Source organism: Bombina bombina, chromosome 8, assembly GCF_027579735.1.
Source record: "Bombina bombina isolate aBomBom1 chromosome 8, aBomBom1.pri, whole genome shotgun sequence".
Classification (NCBI taxonomy): Eukaryota; Metazoa; Chordata; class Amphibia; order Anura; family Bombinatoridae; genus Bombina; species Bombina bombina.
Window position 1 is genome coordinate 271,708,248 of NC_069506.1, and position 21,649 is coordinate 271,729,896.

The 21,649-nt window shown below is 40.1% G+C and overlaps 1 protein-coding gene across 1 annotated transcript in view; it reads left to right on the top strand.

The window, feature by feature from the left end:
- C2CD2L (C2CD2 like) overlaps positions 1–21,649 on the top strand; it is a 43,785-nt gene that overhangs the window by 14,925 nt on the left and 7,211 nt on the right. The window contains exons 2-9 of the mRNA XM_053691357.1: positions 4,222–4,317; positions 4,642–4,761; positions 4,966–5,073; positions 8,902–9,012; positions 9,089–9,191; positions 20,855–20,975; positions 21,128–21,192; positions 21,283–21,410. Of these exons, the coding sequence (XP_053547332.1) occupies positions 4,222–4,317; positions 4,642–4,761; positions 4,966–5,073; positions 8,902–9,012; positions 9,089–9,191; positions 20,855–20,975; positions 21,128–21,192; positions 21,283–21,410 (852 nt within the window). The remainder of the gene's footprint in view (positions 1–4,221; positions 4,318–4,641; positions 4,762–4,965; positions 5,074–8,901; positions 9,013–9,088; positions 9,192–20,854; positions 20,976–21,127; positions 21,193–21,282; positions 21,411–21,649) is intronic.

The following is a 21,649-nucleotide window of genomic DNA, read 5'->3' on the forward strand; positions in this document are numbered from 1 at the left end:
CATGTAGCCTGTGGTATCCACACCTATCCTTAAAGTTTTTGACCTTGAGGCCAAACTGTGTAAACGCAGCCAGTAGAAGAAATTACACTCCCAGTGGGTTATAAAAGAGATAAGTCGTCCACATATTCTACGGCTTTGCACAAGCCTCCCTGGATATCGTAGTGAAAGGAGTAACAGAGATTGACTCTTGACAAGGAGCTGCAGAGAGTGTTTTCGCCTATATCTTACCTCATAACGATTGAGGGTGCTTTCTGTGAGTATACATCCTTAAAGGGACAGTCAAGTCCAAAAAAAACTTTTATTTTTCAAATAGGGCATGCAATTTTAAACAACTTTCCAATTTACTTTTATCAACAATTTTGCTTTGTTCTCTTGGTATTCTTAGTTGAAAGCTAGACCTAGGAAGGCTCATATGATAATTTCTAAGCCCTTGAAGACCTCCTCTAATCACATGCTTTGTATTTGCTTTTCACAGCAGGGGAGAGCTAGTTCAGGTAAACCCTATAGATAACATTGTGAGCATGCCCGTGGATTGTGGCAGACACTGCACTAATTGGCTAAAATGCAAGTCAATAGATAATAACTAAAAGTCATGTGATTAGGGGTGGTCAGAAGATGCTTAGATACAAGATAGTCACAGCAGTAAAAAGTGTATTAATATAACCGTGTTGGTTATGCAAAACTGGGGAATGGGTAATAAAGGGATTATCTATCTTTTTAAACAACAAAATTTCTGGTGTTGACTGTCCCTTTAAGGGGCTTTTACCTGAAGTGGAGGTCACATTTTTGAAGGGTGCGGAAAGAAAACACACCAACTGCATTGCTGTTTTTTCACGACCTGTCATCACATATTGGGTTTCCCACAGACATAAAGACTATTTCTTAACTCCCTGTATAACTAATGACGCACTCTACCCAGTGTTTTTGTATTTGCACATTCAGTTTCTTTGACACTATGTTGTATTATTTATGTGCATCTTGAGAGATGTATATATCTGTATTTATTGTTGTATGATTTTGGTGATCATAAGAAGATAACAACATTATAGTGCAATATATAATTTTAACACTTTAATATCTATTTATAATATTAACTATTTAGAGTTGTTATTAGGTATCTATCATCTAGATTTGTATGCCTTTATAATCAGACCACCGAGTATTAGCGCTTCTAGCACTTCCCCCATATCCCTATATATATATATCTCCATCCACCCATACCCCAAGGCAGAACATGCAGTGATCTGAGATGTAATTGCAGAAATTGCATAATTTCTGCAGAAAGAACAAGACACATGCAGGAACTGTTAGTGCTTTAACTTTGCAGCGCTGCTCCACATCAGGCTGTTCTTTTCAAACAGAGCTTTGATCTGGCTGCACTGTGTAAGTTTTCCTTAACATAGTGCATCCACAGCAAAGTGCTATTTGAAGTGAACAGTCAGATATGCAGTAGCGCTGTAAAGCACAAGTGTATTTATTGTGACTGGCTCTCAGATTTTTTTAAAAACCTGCCCCCAACCTTTCCCAGTGTGTAAAGCTGTGACTTCTGTATGTAAAACATTTGTATGAGCAATGCACCTTTTTATTACTACATCTCTCTTTCTGTCTCGTGACAGACCATGTTAGAACAATAGATTGCAAAGCGTTTGATGCTGCCCTAGTAGTCTTGTCTGTATAGGAAGTATTCGTAAATAAGGAAGGTACATAAGCATCTCTATATATCACTAGTCCAATATGTATAATTCTGGAGACCATTAGAAAGACATTATTAGGAACTGTAGAATAATACATGATATATTTCCTGGAAAGTTTTATTTCTTACAGCATGACCTTAAAGGGACATTCTAGCATAGGAATGAAAATCTCTGTTTTGTTATAGCACTGTATTTCTAAACATAATTCCTTTTCTAGCCCTGCTGAAGGGTTGAACAGTCATTTGCTCACCCGGTACAGTGCACTGATAAGGATACAACCAGTGAGCCAATCAGGAGTAGCATACAGACTGTATCCTAATTTGGAGCAGCACATCAGCGCACCAGGTGTATGACTTGGACTGTGTAAACCGTAAACACCTTATTAGGACATTTCTGTTATATAATAACATATCAGTCAAGTCCAAACATTTTTGGAACAAATTAACATTGCTTTTACTGCATTTCTTTATCAATAACCACACTCCATCCACCATTTGCCTTATTTGGAGAAGCCAATCTGGGATTTAGTCTGCAGACAACCGGGCTAGCCACTGTCATAATGTTAGTAGAACGTGCATTATTTTTCAGTTATCTGTTAATGGCACTTAAAGGGATCGTAAAGTCCAAATTAAAGTTTCATGATTTAGTTAGGGCATGTAATTTTAAACAACTTTCTAATTTTACTTTTATCATCAAATTTGTTTTATTCTCTTGGTATTCTTAGTTGAAAGCTAAACCTAGGTAGCCTCATTTGCTAATTTCTAAGCCCTTGAAGGCCGCCTCTTATCTGAATGCAATTGACAGTTTTCACAGCTAGAGGGTGTTAGTTAATGTGTATTTATATAAATAACATTGTGCTCATGCATGTGGAGTTATTTCATAGTCAGCACTAATTGCCTGAAATGCAAGTCTGTCAAAAGATCTGAGATAAGGCGGCAGTCGGCAGAAGCTCAGATACAAGGTAATTACAGAAGTAAAAAGTATATTTCTATAACAGTGATGGTTATGCAAAACTGGGGAATGGTAAATAAAGGGATTACCTATCTTTTTAAACAATAACATTTTTGGTTTTTACTATCCCTTTAAGGACAGATATGTAGCAGAGTTAGTATTGAGAATTCCACAGGGTGCATAACAAGTTCTGAGAATTAAACAAAATCTATTTTCAGAGCTAAATTTTAAGGAAAGGTGGACAAAATAAATAAAATATTTAAAGTTGTTTCATTACGCATAACTAAACATTTGATATAAACATCTCAAGGTGCTTACTGTCCTTTTAAACATACCGTGTGAGAAAGTGAATTTGTTTAGAAATGATTTTATTTTTATACTAGAATGTCTCTCAATGATTCATTAAATAACATTCTAGCTTAAAAGTAACATCATTTCTAAACAAATTCCTTTCTCACACGGTATGTTTAATAGGACAGTAAGCACCTTGAGATGTTTATATTGATATAAAATATTTAGTTCTGCGTAATTAAACTTTATATACTTTTTTTTAAATTCCTTCTAGAAGTAACAAAATGCAATATTTAAAGGGATGAAACCCAAATTTTTTCTTTCAAGATGCAGATAAAGCATGCAATTTTACGCAACTTTCTAATTTACTCCTATTGTCATTGTTTCTTCGTTCTATTGGTATCTTTATTTGAAAAAGCAGGAATGTAAGCTTAGGAGCCGACCCATTTTTGGTTCAGCCCCCTGGATAGCACTTGCTGATTGGTGGCTAAATATAGGGCCAGCTCCTAAGCTTACATTCCTGCTTTTTCAAAAAAAGATAGCAAGAGAACGAAGAAAAAATTTACAATAGAAGTAAATTAGAAAGTTGATTAAAATTGCATGCTCTAACTGAATCATGAAAGAAAAAAAAATATTGGGTTTCATATCCCCTTTAACTATCAGGTTTTTTGGGGGTTATTTTTTTGCATGGTAAAGAGCAGTGTCAGCTTGGTATTTGATGTGCTATATGTGTTGTGTGTTGTGATTACTTCAAGGGACTGTAGGAAAGATACACAACGAGGCACCATGATTCAGGCTTTGAGACACGGCAGCAGCCATCTATAAATCTCTCTGGATATAAAAAACATTTTTTGTAAGTATAGCTAAGTAGAAAAGGAAAACAAACCTTCCATTAAATATGTAGTGTTGTCTTTCATTTAAAAGGAAATTATTATTATTATTTTTTATTTTTCATTTTTAAAGGGAAAAAAAAAATACCAAAAAAAATGTTCAGAATTTCAAATGGGACGGTAATAGGATCAGTAAAAATGAGGGTAAGTGCTTATGTAAAGAAAGGGTGACTGACTTGGGGAATAAACATTTAAAAGAGGTGGTGAAGGCAGATTAATAAAAGCTTTAAATATGCACAAGACCTGATAATGCTAGACAGACTTTAGACAGAAATATGGGCACACTAGATTGGCCTTTTGCTATCAATATTTGTGATTATTATGTGATAAACATTGGTGATATCATGTGAAGAAATGGTTGAAAATTGTAACGTTCTATGCTTTCCCTTCCGCAGGGCTCTGTGCAGCTGCAATTTGAGGAAAGTACCCACCTGCAGCCTAACCCGCACATCAGTCATGTGATCTGCACTGAACAGTCACACAACCAAATGGTAAGAATCTGATGTGTCAGAGAGAATGCACAGGAACAGCAGAGTGACTTGCCTAAATAGATGCCTGTTGTATCTTTGGTGAGGGGGGCAGGGTCAGTATAGGAAGGGTTGATGTTGCTGTGTGTGTAGAAGACACGTATATAGCAATAGTAGAGATTATAGTGAGGATTCCAGAGTTCCTGTGATGGCTGCATGTGTGCAGCGTTAGAACAGCAGAATGCTATTATGGGATTGGAATCTGTGTACAAATATCAGGATTATGTTTTCCTTTCATCTCTCCTTCATCGTGCTGTCTCTCTTACCCCCTTGTTTCTTTCTCTTTAGGCGTTTATCTGTCACCTCTCCGCAGACACAGTCAGATTTCCAGTAACTGTCACTCAGGAGTCTCCTGCTGCAGTTTCTATGGAAACGTACCAGGTCTCCCTTACACTCCATCAGGCACAGGTAAGCTGAGGTGTGTTGTGTGGCTCATAGCCTTTGTGTCTGTCATGACCTTGTGTGACAACTACACCGTGGGGTAAATTATAAAGTGTGAACATTTTCCTTCACTGTAGGCCAATTACACAGACATCTTTGTTTCCATTGTTGTGTTTAGCAGTTATTCCACCAAGTAAAAATACTCACTCTCCCATGATTTTCCCACTATAGATGGAGGTGCGGTTACAGGAGCTACCTCAGGAGGGACTTCTTATGTCCTGGGGGTTCAGGGAGCGCCCCAATATCACACTTGAAGTCACCTCCAGGCAGTCTCATCAGGTAGGAGAGGAGTCCAAAAAAACCAAAATGGTATCTGATAATTCTTGCTGTACATTTGTAATGATTGTTTTTCCTGGAAAGATGATAGAAGTCATATTCTGTAATTAAATGTTCTGACAAAAAAAATCATAAAAATCTTAGAAAAAAAAAAATAGGAATGCAGATACTGACAATTCTAAAGCCACTGATATTCAGTAAAACCCAAACTAAACAGTTATTACCCACAAAACTGGTAAGCCGGACCACTAACGCCATAAGAGGTCAGTATACTCAGAGCTGAAATCACATGCAATGGTTCATTAGGGGAGTTACTACTTCAGGAAGTGTCCTAAAAAGGTTAAAACTATTTTGCTTTAAAGATTTACACAGCTTTCTTATTAGAAAATTACTTTTAGTTATTCATACACCTCTTTCTTGGTGTGCAAAAATAAAATAACAGAATATTTAAAGTAGGTGGTAAATATGTAAAGATGAATGGGCAGTCCTAGGCTGCAGGATAAAGAGTTCATTAAAGGGCCATTAAAGTTCAAATTAAAATTTCATGATTCAGATAAAATACACAATTTAAAAGAAAAACTTTCCAGTATGCTTCCATTATCAAAACATGCATAGTCGTTTTATATGCACACCTTTCTGAGGCTCCAGCACCTACTGAGCATGTTAAAAAGGGCTTAGTATATAATTATATGTATTTTGTGATTGGCTGATAGCTGTCACATGATACAGGGGGAGATAAAATTGAAATCACTTTAAAATTTGCCAAAAAAAATATTCTACTGCTCTTTTCAAATTCAAAGTAAGTGCAATTAGATTGTCTTATTGTGTTTGCTAATTATTCAATTCCACTGTATTTAGTGGTTCTTTAACCCCTTAGTGACCAGAGCACTTTTCCATTTTCTGTCCGTTTGGGACCAAGGCTATTTTTACATTTCTGCGGTGTTTGTGTTTAGCTGAAATTTTCCTCTTACTCATTTACTGTACCCACACATATTATATACCGTTTTTCTCGCCATTAAATGGACTTTCTAAAAATACCATTATTTTCATCATATCTTATCATTTACTATAAAAAAAATTATAAAATATGAGGAAAAATGGAAAAAAACACACTTTTTCTAACTTTGAACCCCAAAATCTGTTACATATCTACAACCACCAAAAAACACCCATGCTAAATTGTTTCTAAATTTTGTCCTGAGTTTAGAAATACCCAATGTTTACATCTTCTTTGCTTTTTTTGTAACTTATAGGGCCATAAATACAAGTAGCACTTTGCTATTTTCAAACCATTTTTTTTCAAAATTAACGCTAGTTACATTAGAACACTGATATCTTTCAGGAATCCCCGAATATCCATTGACATGTATATATTTTTTTTTAGAAGACATCCCAAAGTATTGATCTAGGCCCATTTTGGTATATTTCATGCCACCATTTCACCGCCAAATGCGATCAAATACAAAAAATTGTTCACTTTTTCACAAATTTTTTCACAAACTTTCAGTTTCTCACTGAAATTATTTACATACTGCTTGTGCAATTATGGCATAAATGGTTGTAAATTCTTCTCTGGGATCCCCTTTGTTCAGAAATAGCAGACATACATGGCTTTGGCATTGCTTTTTGGTAATTAGAAGGCCGCTAAATGCCACTGCGCACCACACGTGTATTATGCCCAGCAGTGAAGGGGTTAATTAGGGAGCATGTAAGGAGCTTTTTGGGGTAATTTTAGCTTTAGTGTAGTGTAGTAGACAACCCCAAGTATTGATCTAGGCCCATTTTGGTATATTTCATGCCACCATTTCACCGCCAAATGCGATCAAATTAAAAAAAACGTAAAATTTTTCACAATTTTAGGTTTCTCACTGAAATAATTTACAAACAGCTTGTGCAATTATGGCACAAATGGTTGTAAATGCTTCTCTGGGATCCCCTTTGTTCAGAAATAGCAGACATATATGGCTTTGGCGTTGCTTTTTGGTAATTAGAATGCTGCTAAATGGCGCTGCGCATCACACGTGTATTATGGCTAGCAGTGAAGGGGTTAATTAGGTAGCTTGTAGGGAGCTTGCAGGGTTAATTTTAGCTTTAGTGTAAAGATCAGCCTCCCACCTGAAACATCAGACCCCCTGATCCCTCCCAAACATCTCTCTTCCCTCCCCTACCCCACAAATGTCCCCGCCATCTTAAGTACTGGCAGAAACTCTGCCAGTACTAAAATAAAAGGTATATTTGGGCTTTTTCGTGCATTTTTTGTTAGCATATTTACATATGCTTCTGTGTAGGGATCCCCCTTAGCCCCCAACCTCACTGATCCCCCACTAAACAGCTCTCTAACCCTCCCCCTCTGACTTAATGTGCGCCATCTTGGGTACTGGCAGCTGTCTGCCAGTACCCAGTTTAGAGAAAAAAAATGCTTTTTTTTAAATAAAATATGTCCCTTTTCTGTAGTGTAGCTCCCCCCCCCCCCCAAGACCAACCCCCCACCCCTTCCAGATCCCTTAGATGGTAAAAGTAAAAGTTTATTTCATTTTTTTTTTACTTTTACTTTTTTACTTTTCTGTAGTGTAGCGGTTCCCACCCGCTCCCGCCCCGTGCACGCGCCCGCCCGCCACCCCCCGTGCACGCGCGCGCGCCCGTGCGCGCCCCCGACGGTCCCGATCCCGATCCCGCCCCCCGTGACGTCACGCGCAACACCGATGGCCGCCCACCCGCCTCCCAATTCGGCTCCCACCCACCAACGATACCGGCCATCGATGTCCGGTGCAGAGAGGGCCACAGAGTGGCTCTCTCTGCATCGGATGGCCATGTATGGTTATTGCAGGATGCCTCCATATCGAGGCATCACTGCAATAACCGGAAAGCAGCTGGAAGCGAGCAGGATCGCTTCCAGCTGCTTTCCACACCGAGGACGTGCAGGGTACGTCCTCAGGCGTTAACTGCCTTTTTTTGAGGACGTACCCTGCACGTCCTCGGTCATTAAGGGGTTAAGCTTCAGTACATTTTGTTATAATGGGTGTCTCTGCAGCTTTTTTACTTTTTTTTTTTTTTTTTTTTTTTTTTAATGTTTTTGGTGATTAAATCAGCCGCTAGTTTGGCCATGTTTATGTATATATCCTTCTACTACCTTTCTCCATAATCACCAAGGCAATAACTCAACATAGCTATTCTCTCAGCTCTACAATGCTAATGCACTGTGGCTGAGCTCTGTAGCAATCCGAGGGTTGCAGGTTCGATCCCCGGCAAGGTCCACTCAGCCTTTCATCCTTCCGAGGTCGATAAAATGAGCAGCGTCTTGAGACCCTTACGGGTGATTAGGCGCGCTTTACAAGTACCCAATACATACATACATACATACATACATACATACATACATACATACATACATACATACATACATACATACATACATACATACATACATGCACACATACATGCACACATACATGCACACATACATGCATACATACATACATACATACATACATCATGCAGACAGACATACATACATACATACATACATTCATGCATACAGACATACATACATACAGACATACATACATACAGACATGCATACATACATACATACATATACATACAGACATACATACATACATACATATATACATACATACATACATACATACATACATACATACAGACAATATCTGTCCTATGTCATCAGAAGATCTGTTCCCAAAGTTCAGTTTATATCCCACTCTGCCTCCTCTCCGCTTTTTTCTTTTTTTTCTTCTCATCTTTTTTTGGAGAATAGTTTAGTTTACATCTCCTTCTATATTCTCACTCTCCATTATCCCCACTACACAGAGCCATGAAGGGGGTGCCGATCTATGCACTGTACAGGAACTCATAGAGGATGCTCTTCTCAGTGCGCAGCCTGCCATGGTGTTTAATCTAAAGGCCCGTGACGGAGACATGGTGAGACCCTCTTTTGTAAGCCTTTTTTGTCTCTTCCTCTTTCTTTCTTCCAGTCTGATCGGTCTCTCTTCTGCAGGGTCTTTGTGATAGGCTGCTCAGAAGCTCACCCTCTAGACCAGAGGCTCCCAAACTTCTTGTTCGCCAGTTACAGCTAGAGGATGTAATCTTACCACAAACCGGTATTTAATGCTTCTTTCGTCTCATGCTGTTTCTTCCTATTTACCCCATTTTAACAAATTGTGTAGTGTTTTATTTTGTTTTCTTTTTATTTTATTTCCCCTATAGTATTTCTCCTGTCTCTTACTGACAGCCTTTAAATTAAAGGGACATTGTACTGTAAAACCGGTTTCCCTTTAATGTGTTCCAATGACTTTTTATACAAGTTACAGAGTTTAAAAATGTATTTGAAAATGTTCATTTAGTTGTTGTTGTTGTTGTGTTTTTTTGTTGTTGGTTTTTTTTAATATGAAAAAGCTATTTCTGCTAATTGAAACCACAGCCCAATAAAATGTGCTTAGCTTGAAGGGAAAGAAAACCACATTATTTTATTTGTCTAAATATTTGCACAACATACTCCTTATCTTATTTCTCACTGTTTACTCAGAGCAATACTTAGGACCCGATTCTCAAAAACTCATCAGCTTATTTTTACTGGGCATTATACAGGGAGTGCAGAATTATTAGGCAAGTTGTATTTTTGAGGATTAATTTTATTATTGAACAACAACCATGTTCTCAATGAACCCAAAAAACTCATTAATATCAAAGCTGAATATTTTTGGAAGTAGTTTTTAGTTTGTTTTTAGTTTTAGCTATTTTAGGGGGATATCTGTGTGTGCAGGTGACTATTACTGTGCATAATTATTAGGCAACTTAACAAAAAACAAATATATACCCATTTCAATTATTTATTTTTACCAGTGAAACCAATATAACATCTCAACATTCACAAATATACATTTCTGACATTCAAAAACAAAACAAAAACAAATCAGTGACCAATATAGCCACCTTTCTTTGCAAGGACACTCAAAAGCCTGCCATCCATGGATTCTGTCAGTGTTTTGATCTGTTCACCATCAACATTGCGTGCAGCAGCAACCACAGCCTCCCAGACACTGTTCAGAGAGGTGTACTGTTTTCCCTCCTTGTAAATCTCACATTTGATGATGGACCACAGGTTCTCAATGGGGTTCAGATCAGGTGAACAAGGAGGCCATGTCATTAGATTTTCTTCTTTTATACCCTTTCTTGCCAGCCACGCTGTGGAGTACTTGGACGCGTGTGATGGAGCATTGTCCTGCATGAAAATCATGTTTTTCTTGAAGGATGCAGACTTCTTCCTGTACCACTGCTTGAAGAAGGTGTCTTCCAGAAACTGGCAGTAGGACTGGGAGTTGAGCTTAACTCCATCCTCAACCCGAAAAGGCCCCACAAGCTAGTCTTTGATGATACCAGCCCAAACCAGTACTCCACCTCCACCTTGCTGGCGTCTGAGTCGGACTGGAGCTCTCTGCCCTTTACCAATCCAGCCACGGGCCCATCCATCTGGCCCATCAAGACTCACTCTCATTTCATCAGTCCATAAAACCTTAGAAAAATCAGTCTTGAGATAATTCTTGGCCCAGTCTTGACGTTTCAGCTTGTGTGTCTTGTTCAGTGGTGGTCGTCTTTCAGCCTTTCTTACCTTGGCCATGTCTCTGAGTATTGCACACCTTGTGCTTTTGGGCACTCCAGTGATGTTGCAGCTCTGAAATATGGCCAAACTGGTGGCATCTTGGCAGCTGCACGCTTGACTTTTCTCAGTTCATGGGCAGTTATTTTGCGCCTTGGTATTTCCACACGCTTCTTGCGACCCTGTTGACTATTTTGAATGAAACGCTTGATTGTTCGATGATCACGCTTCAGAAGCTTTGCAATTTTAAGAGTGCTGCATCCCTCTGCAAGATATCTCACTATTTTTAACTTTTCTGAGCCTGTCAAGTCCTTCTTTTGACCCATTTTGCCAAAGGAAAGGAAGTTGCCTAATAATTATGCACACCTGATATAGGGTGTTGATGTCATTAGACCACACCCCTTCTCATTACAGAGATGCACATCACCTAATATGCTTAATTGGTAGTAGGCTTTCGAGCCTATACAGCTTGGAGTAAGACAACATGCATAAAGAGGATGATGTGGTCAAAATACTCATTTGCCTAATAATTCTGCACTCCCTGTATAGTAAAGTGTCTCCTTAACATAAAGCATATTAGTGAACTCACCTTAATGAGATAGTGTTCCCAAAGTAAAAATTGCCTTAAAAACAATCCCTGAGAGGCCTTGAAATACTGACGATGCATTTTACAGAATCTCGCAAGTCAGGAGAACTTTACAGAGAACAATAGAAAATGAACATTTTAGTACTTCTCTGTCACAGCCCCCACTGGGAGCGTGATTTCATTTAACCACCTTTTTTGAATAGTTCTGCAACCATTACTTAAGTTCAGAAATGTTTAGTAAAGGTTGGGAATATACTACAAATTTAGATATTTCAAATAAAATAAAGATAAACAAAACAATTCATATATTCTAACAGGTAAAATAGATAATTGAAAACACATCAAAGGGGAGAAAAAAATACAGCATACTATCTTTTTAAAGGGACTTTTGTGTAAAATAAATAAAAGTTATGCTCATCCCATGCTTCCTAAAGAGACCAACAAGCAGATTATATATCCTAGGTTTTCTCAAACTGAGGCAAATTATTTGCAACATTTTGAATAAAACCTGGGATACATAATTAGCTTTTCCTTCCTAAGATAAGGAGAGTCCACGGCTTCATTCCTTACTGTTGGGAAATACAACACCTGGCCACCAGGAGGAGGCAAAGACACCCCAGCCAAAGGCTTAAATATCCCTCCTACTTCCTCATTACTCCAGTCATTCTTTGCCTTTCGTCACACAATTTTTACACATAAAACGCTATAACAGGGTCACAGTGTGGCTCCTTTATACCTTGATAGGATCCAGGGTTAATTTCCTCTGAAGGGGGTTTATTGAAAAGTTGGGGTTAATGAATCGGTGTATTAATTATTTACATGCTGCTTTGTGTGATATATTTTTTTCCTGGGCTGATAGACTGTGTTTTTTTAGCTGGAACAAACAGGTATAACTTTTAAGTTTCACTTTCGTTTTTGAAAGTGTTGCACAGCTCCTATTACTTGCTGTACTTGTAATAACAGGGAAGTACTGTCTTACACTCCATGTGGGTCTATGTTCATTTCCTTCATTCCGGCTGAGACTTGAACCTGAGGAGAGCGTTTCCTCTGTTAACTGTCTGGGTCTAGGAGGTGGTGAGTGCCCCAGCCATTGGGAGTATAAAGGTGCACTTGTCTATAACAAAAAACGTTTTTATTATATCCTTCTGTGGGTATAACCTGAGCATTGCCCTTCTGTTTGGTCTAGCTACTGCTCCAAAAATCTTAACTAAGGTTCTGGGGGCTTTTCTAGCCGTTGCCAGAACTTGGGGTATTGCAGTAAGCCCCATACTTTGACGATATTCTGGTGCAAGCACCATCCTTTTGTCTTGCAGAAGAATTCTCTGAGTCCCTTCTCAGTCTTCTTCGATCACATGAAAGGAAGATAAACTTGGAAAGTTCTCTTATCCTAAGTACCATGGTGGAATTCTTGGGTATTATAATAGACCCCATATCCATGAGGATATTCCTAACAGACCAGAGATGTTGCACGCTAACTTCGGCAAGTCTTGCCCTCCGGACCTCCTTGAGTCCCTCTGTGGCTCAGTGTATGGAGGTGATTGGTCTCATGGTGTCCTGCATGGACATCATTCCTTTTGCCAGGTTCCGTCTCAGACCAACTGTGCATGATGAGGCAGTGGAACGGCGATCATTCAGATCTGTCTCAACAGATTGCATTAGACAGCCAGTCCAGAGAATCTCTCTCTTGGTGGCTCTGTCCAGATCATCTGCCCTGAGGGACATGCATCTTAAGACCATCCTGGGGGATTGTGACTATGTACGCAAGTCTATCCGGATGGAGAGCTGTTTGGGGTGCCAGAAAGGCATAGGGGTTGTGGACTCAGGAGGAGTCCTCCCTCCCAATTTACTATTTTGGAACTACGGCAATCTTCAAGGCCTTGAAGGCTTGGCCACTTCTGGGTTCGTCCTAGTTTATCAGATTCCAATTAGACAATATAACCTTGATGGCTTACATCAACCATCAGGAGGAACGAGAAGTTCCTTGGCGATGAAGGAAGTATCTCAGATTCTAGAGTGGGCGGAGGCCCACAGCTGTTCGATGTCAGCGATCCACATTCCAGGTGTGGACAACTAGGAGGCGGATTTTCTCAGCAGGCAATCCTTCCATCCAGGGGAATGGTCTCTCTATCCCGAGGTGTTTGCAGCGATATGCAACAAGTGGGGGATGCCGGAGATAGATCTCATGGCGTCCCGTCTCAATACCAAGCTACCCAGGTATGGGTCGAGGTCGAGGGATTCCCAAGCGGATTTAATAGATGCACTAGCAGTGCCCTGGAGGTTCAAACTCATATCTTTTTCCTCCATTACTGCTTCTTCCTCTAGTGGTGGCCCGCATCAAGCAGGAGGGGTATCAGTAATCCTGATTGCTCTATCGTGGCCGCGAAGGACGGGGTTTGCGGATCTAGTAGTTACCTTTTCGCACAGACCTGCTGATACAAGGTCCATTTGTTCATCAAAATCTATATTTTCTGAGGCTGACTGCGTGGAGATTGAATGCTTAGTCTTAGCCAAGAGAGGTTTCTCTGAGAGTATCATTAATACTCTTATTCAAGCCCGTAAACCAGTTACTCGGCGTATCTATCACAAGGTGTGGAGGACCCCCTTATTCTGGTGTGAAGAGTGTAGGTTTTTCCTGGCACAGAGTTAAGGTTGCCAGTATCTTGTCTTTTCTCCAGGATGGGCTGGAGAAGGGACTTTCTGCTAGTTCCCTGAGGGGACAGATTTCGGCCCTGTTGATTTTATTGCACAAGAGACTGACTGTGCTTCCAGACGTGCAGTCCTTTGTTAAGGCTCTGATTAGGATCAGACCTGTGTTTTAGATCTGGGGCTCCTCCTTGGAGCCCAAATCTTGTTCTTCTGGTTTTGCAACTGGTTCCGTTTGAGCCTCTGCATTCCGTTGACATTAAACTGTTATATTGGAAGGTTCTCTTTTTATTGGCTATTGCCGCTGCGCCCAGAGTTTCTGAGATCTTTGAAATGTGAGCCCCCTTATCTGATTTTTCATGCAGATAAGGCAGTTTTAAGTACTAAATTAGGTTTTCTTTCTAAAGTTGTGTCAGATCGCAACATCAATCAGGAAATTGTGGTTCCTTCCTTGTGGAAGGAACGCTGACTTCACAATTTGGATGTGGTTCACATATTTAAGTTCTATCTTCAGGCTACTAAGGAGTTTAAACAATCTTCCTCTTTATTTGTTGTCTATTCGGGGAAGTATAAGGGGCAGAAGGCTACTTCGACTTCCCTATCTCTTTGATTAAGGAGTGTTATTCGCTTAGCTTACAAGACAGCAGGACATCGTCCTGAGAGGATAACGACTCATTCCACTAGAGCAGTGGCTTCCTCTTGGGTCTTTAAGAACGAGGCCTCTATGGATCAGATTTGTAAGGCGGCTACCTGGTCCTCCTTACATACTTTTTCAAAATTTTACAAAGTTTGATGTTTTTGCTTCGGCTTAAGCAGCTTTCGGGAGAAACGTTTTGCAGCCTTCCGTTATTTATTCAGTGTCCTCTGGAGCTTGAATATAGTTTTCCCAACAGTAAGGAATGAAGCCGTGGACTCTCCCTATATATATACATACATACATACATACATACATACATACATACATACATACATACATACATACATACATACATACATACATATAGCCTGGGTGCAAGGATATAGGTGCATATGCAGACAAGAGATGCACTCACAGGACTTTTTCAACAACCAAATTTAATGTAACGTTTTCGGGGTTCACAACTGCTGATGAAGGGGTTGTGAACCCCGAAAACGTTACATTAAATTTGGTTGTTGAAAAAGTCCTGTGAGTGCATCTCTTGTCTGTGTATATGTATATCTATCCTCCCTTCCCTCCCACCCCAGTAATTCTCTTTGCCTGTGTTAGTGATAGGAAGAGGTAAAGTGAGGTGTTAGTTTAGATTCTTCAATCAAGAGTTTATTATTTTTAAAATGGTACCAAAGTGTGCTATTCTACTATAGGGTGTAGCCGTATTCCTTGTCAGCCTCTAGAGTAGAGCTACAGGTGGCTTTAAGGCACTGGGAACTGGGGGGGATTTTATTCTCTCTGTGCCTCCCATACTGTGTGCTGCCCTGCTGAATATGGTCTTAGCAGATATTATCTAAGAACCAGTTTGTTCCAACAGATTCCTGGACGAGGAGAAGGACCTCTTGCAGTGTGGGACAAGTCATGCTGTTACTCAGCATTGAGGTATGTGCAGTCCCTTATTTTCTGTTAGTTTCTCTCATGTAAACTTGTGGGTACTCATTTGGCTCTTACGTTCACATGTCTGTGTTCTAGGGCTCCCCTCATTATATGGTCTAAATTAGGACTGAGATAATGTTTATATGGGGTTTTGTTGGTGACGGTGTGCACTGTTTTAAACCTCTTTACACTTGGGCTGACGCTGGGGATCTGGCTTGGAGTATTATACTCCGGTGTGCACTGCTCTAGAATTTTAGTCCCGGCGGGGTTATCAATAGCAGTAGACCGGGAGATCGTTTTCAGAGGGGACTGGATTATTTTTGTGTCTATGCCACTGAGTTAGGTGTGGAATCTGTCCCGGTGGCTCCATTTTGTTTTTAACACAGCAATGAGCCGCCCGGGAGTTTCGGATTGATACGCCTACGATGCAGGGCGGGGCCTTTCATTCGCACGCTGGAAGAAGCCGCGCAGTGTGTTACTGGGAGTCGGACAGTGTGCTTTCGGCTCCGGTGTTTGCCTTAGACCGCGTGGTTGGTAGAGAAACACCGGCGGTCTTAGGCACTCTACTGTTGGGTTGACGTTGTCACCGTGTCATAGGGAGCAGGTAGGCGCCGCAGCAGAGCTGTGGCGAGGTGCTTTTGTTTTCAAAGTGTGCAGTAACATATCGACATATAGTTAGCTTATTTGGTATATGTAAAACACGTTTTTCTCTGTTCAGAATTTTAGTACAGAGTGCTGGGCAATAAAATATTTCTGTTTTTATTTTTTAAAGGCACAGTTACTTTTTTTGCAAACGGTCCTATGTTGGATATTTTCAAATTCTGTATGTGTTAAGTGCATTACATAATTGAAGTACTACGACCAATATCATTTTTTTATCATGGAAGATCTTCATGCCAGTACCTGTTCCATGTGTTTGAATGCCAATGTGGAACCCCCTGTTACTTTTTTTCCCTCATGCACTGACAGGGCTTTACAGTTTAGAGAGCAGATTTTCTTTGATAAAAGTATATCTAAAGATGTTTCTCAGACTGATGAGATTCAGAGTATGCCGCAACTTTCTCCCCAAGCGTCACAGCCTTTAACACCCGCTCAGGCAACACCTTGTTCTTCAACTGCGTCTGCTGCATTCACCCTGCAGGATATACTCCATCCAGAGGTTTTTGCCAACCTGATTCTCAAGTGGGGCAGTCCGGAATTGGATCTTATGGCATCTCGTCAGAATTCCAAGCTTCCGAGATACGGGTCCAGGGATCCCCAGGCCGAACTGATAGATGCCTTGGTCATTCAGCCTAGCTTATGTGTTCCCTCAGTTTGCTTTCCTTCCCCGGGTGATTGCTCGAGTCAAACAGGAGAGGGCTTCGGTGATCCTCATTGCTCCGGCGTGGCTTCGCAGGACTTGGTATGCCGATCTGGTAGACATGTCCTCTCAGCCAAGGAAAAAAGATGTAATCAGCTGCACTGGCGGTTGTAATATAAAAATCCAAAATTTATTAGTTCAGTTTAAAAACAAGGTATAAGCAGGCTAGGCAGACAGAACATCCTAACATGTTTCGTGCCCAACACGGCACTTAATCATAGGACAGGTGTTCAAGGTATGGCCCCTTCCTTTTAAAGGGGCCATATCCAATAGAATGCTAAGTACAATTTAAAAAGACAGTACTTGGGAAACCTATGCACTAAAGGGGAAACACGGGGAGACCAATATTGGGGCCAAGTATGGAAGTGAAAAAGGACATCATATGAATCACCCCATAATGTAGTACAACAATTGATAAGTAAATACATAGATGAATTGCCTTAAATAATGCTAGTATATTATGTCTAATAGCAATAATACTACTACTACTACACTGATTTAAGCCTAAGGTTCTTTTTAGAGCAACATCAATAGTGATGATGTAATAGAGTAAATGCGCAATAAAGCTTGCTATAATATGTGTATTAACTATGGTGCTTTAAGTATATACATTTGAATAAATGGATAATAAAGAAAAATAAATAATCAGTGGATTATTATTAATAAATTAAAAGACTATCATTATCTATTTCTGATTGGATACAAGAGTATACAGATATGTGTAACAGTACCTCCTTGATGGTACCCCAAAACATTAAACATGACGGTACCATTCATTTAAAGTAAGTATTGTATGCTCCTAACGAGAAACATTGTATATCAAAAATAGATAAGACCAAAACAGAAATGAGAAAAAGTCACTTATTCAAAGTAATATCCCACTCTCTATTTAAACCTGAGGGAGTTACAGTTTTGAGTTTGTGTATCCAGTATAACTCACGTTTCTGTAATAATTTACATTTATTCCCCCCTCTAATTGGTGCTTCTATTTTGTCTATCACCATAACAGTTAACAGTGCCTCATGGGTGAAGTGTATTTGATTAAAGTGTCTCGCCTCAGCGGAATCCTTGTTGTAATTCTTGGTGTCATTAATGTGTTCCCTGACCCTAGATCTAAGTTCCCTCGTCGTTTGTCCGACGTATTGAAGGGAGCAAAGATTACATTCAAGTAGGTAAACAGTGAATTCACTTCTGCAGTTGGCATAAAAATTGACCATGAAGTTTTCCCTGGTTACAGAGCTGGAGAAGCTGTTACTTTGTTTGATGACACCACAAGTAATGCAGAACCTTGCTCCACACTTGAAAGTGCCATTTTTCTTTAACCAATTGGCTGCTTGTTTTCTATTACTAGTAACCATACTGGGAGCCAGTTTGGTAGCTAAGGTAGGGGGCTTTTTAGAGACAAATTTGCAAGACTCAGAGATATTACACAGAAGTTCATCACTATTCAAAATATGGAGATTGTTTCTTAAAATCTTACAGATATCATTAAATTGTTTAGAATATTCTGTAGAAAATACCACAGAGTCTCTGTTAAATTTGCTCTTCTCCTTTTTATGACCAATAACTTCTGATTGTTTTTTATCTCTGATATTATCAAATAATTTCTGTAGCTCTTTTTCTGAATAACCCCTCATTTTAAGCCTATTGGTAAGATCCACTGACTGTGTGTGAAAGTTACTATCGGAGTTGGTGTTCCTCCTCATGCGAATATATTGAGCTCTCGGAATGGAGCGAATAAGATGAGGTGGATGACATGACTTAGCATGGAGTATAGTATTCCCTGCTGTGGGCTTACGGAAAGTATCAGTGAGTATGATACCACTATCAGCATCTCCTGTTAGTGTTAAATCCAAGAAGCATATTTTATATGGATCTATCTGTCCCGTGTTTCCCCTTTAGTGCATAGGTTTCCCAAGTACTGTCTTTTTAAATTGTACTTAGCATTCTATTGGATATGGCCCCTTTAAAAGGAAGGGGCCATACCTTGAACACCTGTCCTATGATTAAGTGCCGTGTTGGGCACGAAACATGTTAGGATGTTCTGTCTGCCTAGCCTGCTTGTACCTTGTTTTTAAACTGAACTAATACATTTTGGATTTTTATATTACAACCGCCAGTGCAGCTGATTACATCTTTTTTCCTTTGCTATTATTGCGGCGGAACCGGCCACATTTTCGGCTTGCACCCCCTGTGGCTTCACACCAATTACATTCCCCCTGTGACTTCCGGTGGCGTCTACAGCCAGCAACGGACTGGAGCGGCAGTTGTCTATGGATGATGTCCTCTCAGCCACCGTGGATGCTTCCGTTGAGGAAAGACCTGCTAATTCATGGACCCTTCCATCATCCGAATCTAGTTTCTCTGCAGCTAACTGCTTGGAGATTGAATGCTTGATCTTATCCGGTTATTGATACTTTGATTCAGGCACGTAAGCCTGTTACTAGAAAGATTTACCATATGATATGGCGTAAATATCTTTATTGGTGCGAATCCAAGGGCTACTCGTGGAGTAGGGTTCGGATTCCCAGGATTTTGTCTTTTCTCCAAGAAGGATTGGAGAAAGGGTTGTCAGCAAGTTCCTTAAAGGGACAGATTTCTGCTTTGTCCATTTTGCTCCACAAACGTCTGGCAGATGTTCCGGATGTTCAACCTTTTTGTCATGCTCTGACTAGAATCAGGCCTGTGTTTAGACCAATTGCTCCTCCTTGGAGTTTGAATTTAGTTCTTAGTGTTCTTCAAGGGGTTCCGTTTGAACCTATGCATTCCATAGATAAAGTTATTATCATGGAAAGTTTTATTTTTGGTTGCTATTTCTTATGCTTGCAGAGTTTCTGAGCTTTCCGCATTACAATGTGATTCTCCTTATCTTATTTTTCATTCCGATAAGGTAGTGTTGCGTACCAAACCTGGTTTTCTTCCTAAGGTTGCTTCTAACAAAAATATTAATCAGGAAATTGTTGTTCCTTCCTTGTGTCCTAATCCTTCTTCTAAGAAGGAGCGTCTGTTACATAATTTGGATGTGGTCCGTGCCTTGAAGTTCTACTTACAGGCGGCTAAGGATTTTCGTCAGTCATCTTCCTTGTTTGTTGTTTTTTCTGGGAAACGTAGGGGTCCGAAAGCTACGGCTACCTCTCTTTCTTTTTGGCTGAAGAGTATCATCCATTTTGCATATGAGACTGCTGGACAGCAGCCTCCTGAGCTAATTACAGCTCATTCCACTAGGGCTGTGGCTTCCTCATGGGCATTCAAAAATGATGCTTCTGTTGAACAGATTTGCAAAGCTGCAACTTGGTCGTCTCTTCACACTTTTTCCAAATTTTCCAAATTCGATACTTTTGCCTCATCTGAGACTGTTTTTGGGAGAAAAGTTCTTCAAGCAGTGGTGCCTTCTGTTTAGGTTCCCTGTCTTGTCCCTCCCTTTCATCCGTGTCCTATAGCTTTGGTATTGTATCCCATAAGTAAGGATGAAATCCGTGGACTCATCGTATCTTGTAAAAGAAAATGTATTCTTACCTGATAAATTTTGTTTCTTTTACAATACAATGAGTCCACGGCCCACCCTGTTTTTGTATGACAGGTCTTTAATTGGTTAAACTTCAGTCACCTCTGCACCTTGGCTTTTCTCTTCCTAACTTAGGTCGAATGACTGGAGTGGGAGGGAAGGGGAGGAGCTATATATACAGCTCTGTTGTGGTGCTCTTTGCCTCCTCCTGCTGACCAGGAGGCGATATCCCAAAAGTAAGGATGAAATCCGTGGACTCATCGTATCGTAAAAGAAACAAATTTATCAGGTAAGAATACATTTCATTTTTTGGCCTCTCTGGGGAGCGTGGGACAAGCATAATCATACAAAAGTATTAATATTCCTTTTAAGAAATGATGTGGCTGCTATTTATTTGTCTCTTTTTAAACATTGTCCATATCACCACATTTGTACAGGATTTTTACTTTTTTTCCCCTAATACTATATTCTCCTGCTTGTGTCCTATTTGTTCTTGTTTTCTGCCGCAGAGGTAGAGCTGAGGTGTGAGGCTGAGCTGGATTATCCTTGGCAGCGCTGTGAGACCATTGGTGTGAGAACACAGAACAGAGGGTCAGCCTGTAACCTGTCATGGAGCGAGGAGATGACATTGTGAGCAGCTGCAGGTGTAAGGGGGGCTTTGGGTTTCATTGGGGGTGACAACAAATGATGGGCATTGCTGTTCAAAGGAACCTAAATTAGTTTAATGCACTCTGAACTAGAGGGTCTTTAGGAGAACTAAAAATAACTTTGTCTTCTTGCAGTGACTTCACCGCCCAGAGTAAGGAATTGTCCTTAAAAGTATGGCAGATACGGAGCACTGAGGGCAGTAAGTAACTTGATTCTGCACCATTCTTACTATCATTTCATGTGGCAAGATCACTTGTACATAAAATTCTGATAACTTTTCTCTGGACAGACCTCCTGCTGGGACACACCTCTGTGGTTCTAGGGTCTTCCAGAAAAGAGCTGTGTGGAAGGCACATTTATTCTCTAATCCCAAGCTCTTCACAGTGTAAAATCTCCATCCCAACCATCTCACTGGAGGTGAGGAATAATGCTGCCTTAATAACCTAAGGACACAAACATCTCATTGATCTACACACACACAGAGGTCTATACCTCTCACCGTCCCCGCACAGTTCTATCAGAACATGTGCATTTCACCTTCCTCTAATAGACATTTATCTCTCGCTTCCCCTATCTAAATGGTGTACCCTTCCTCTGCCCTTCCTAAAGCACAGATAGCATGACATACACCAGTAGCCTCCTGATAGCCAGACTCC